This window comes from Etheostoma cragini, chromosome 9 (assembly GCF_013103735.1).
Source record: "Etheostoma cragini isolate CJK2018 chromosome 9, CSU_Ecrag_1.0, whole genome shotgun sequence".
NCBI classification, from domain to species: domain Eukaryota; kingdom Metazoa; phylum Chordata; class Actinopteri; order Perciformes; family Percidae; genus Etheostoma; species Etheostoma cragini.
In genome coordinates, this window is record NC_048415.1 from 89,005 (window position 1) to 90,255 (window position 1,251).

A 1,251-nucleotide genomic window follows, 5' to 3' on the forward strand; every position below is an offset into this window, starting at 1 on the left:
GTAAATAATCACTACTTTTAGCGTGTATAGAGCAGCATATCTCCACCAGACTCCATGTAAATAATCACTATTTTTATCATTGTTAAACACACGTCATTCAAAGTAGACAGAAACTACATTTTTGATTTTTGTTGGGTTTGGTGATGGAGATGTTGGGGATGTTGCATGTGTGTGGGTCTTACTGGCGGATTGCGTCTGGGATCTGAAGTCTTTCTATGGGAACAAACTGAGACAACTCCTGCAGGGTCTGGACGAACTGGATCTTCCTGCTGAACTTCTCACTGTGGACAGACAGGCAGACAGAGAAACAGACAGGCAGACAGTTATGTTGCATCGATTAAAAATTAAAATAAATGATTATATTTATTTATTAGACGGAGGGCGTGTCAGCGAGCGCCTGGTGGCCAGGTTTGCCACGGAGCCCGGTTGGGCACAGCCCGAAGAAGCTACGTGGCAGCTCTCCATCCAGCCCATGGGTCCACCACCTGTGGGAGGAACGGCTGGGGTTGGGTGCGCTGCCACATGGGTGGCAGCGAAGGTCAGGGGCTTTGACAGACCAGACCCGGGTGGCAGAGGATGGCTCTGGGGACGTGGGATGTCACCTCTCTGTGGGGGAAGGAGCCGGAACTTGTGCGGGAGGTGGAGCGCTACCAGTTAGATCTGGTAGGGCTTACCTCTACGCACAGTCTTGGTTCTGGAACCGTACTCCTAGATAGGGGTTGGACTCTGGGGGTCCCTGTGGAGCCTGGGGGTCCCTGTGGAGGCTGTGTAGACAATGTTCAAAGTTTCCATTGCTGAGGCTGCAGCGGGGAGCTGTAGTCTTAGGGTCTTAGGTGCCTCAAGGGGCGGTAACCCACGAACACCCTGGTGGACACCGGTGGTCAGGGAAGCCGTCCGACTGAAGAAGGAGTCTTTCCGGGATATGTTATCCAGGAGGACTCTGGAGGCAGTTGCAAGGTACCGATAGGCCCGAAGGGCTGCAGCCTCTGCCGTGACAGAGGCAAGGCAGCGGGTGTGGGAGAAGTTTAGAGAAGACCTGGAGAAGACCAGGAGAAGACCAGGAGAAGACATGGAGAAGACAAAAGGACTTTTGGTCGGTAACAAGGTGCTTCTGGAAAACTGTTCGCCACCTCAGGGGGGGAAGCGAGGAAACATCCAAGCTGTATACAGTAAGGGACGTTGTTGACCTCAACTGGGGAGGTAATAGAGCGGTGGAAGGAGCACTTTGAGGAACTCCAAAATCCAGCTGAC

The 1,251-nt window shown here is 52.8% G+C and overlaps 1 protein-coding gene across 1 annotated transcript in view; it reads right to left on the bottom strand.

Annotated features, from left to right (window-relative positions):
* Positions 1 to 178: 178 nt before the first annotated feature.
* Positions 179 to 1,251, bottom strand: part of misp (mitotic spindle positioning) — a 12,187-nt gene continuing 11,114 nt past the window's right edge. The window contains 1 exon segment of the mRNA XM_034882093.1: positions 179 to 281. Coding sequence (XP_034737984.1) covers positions 179 to 281 — 103 coding nt within the window.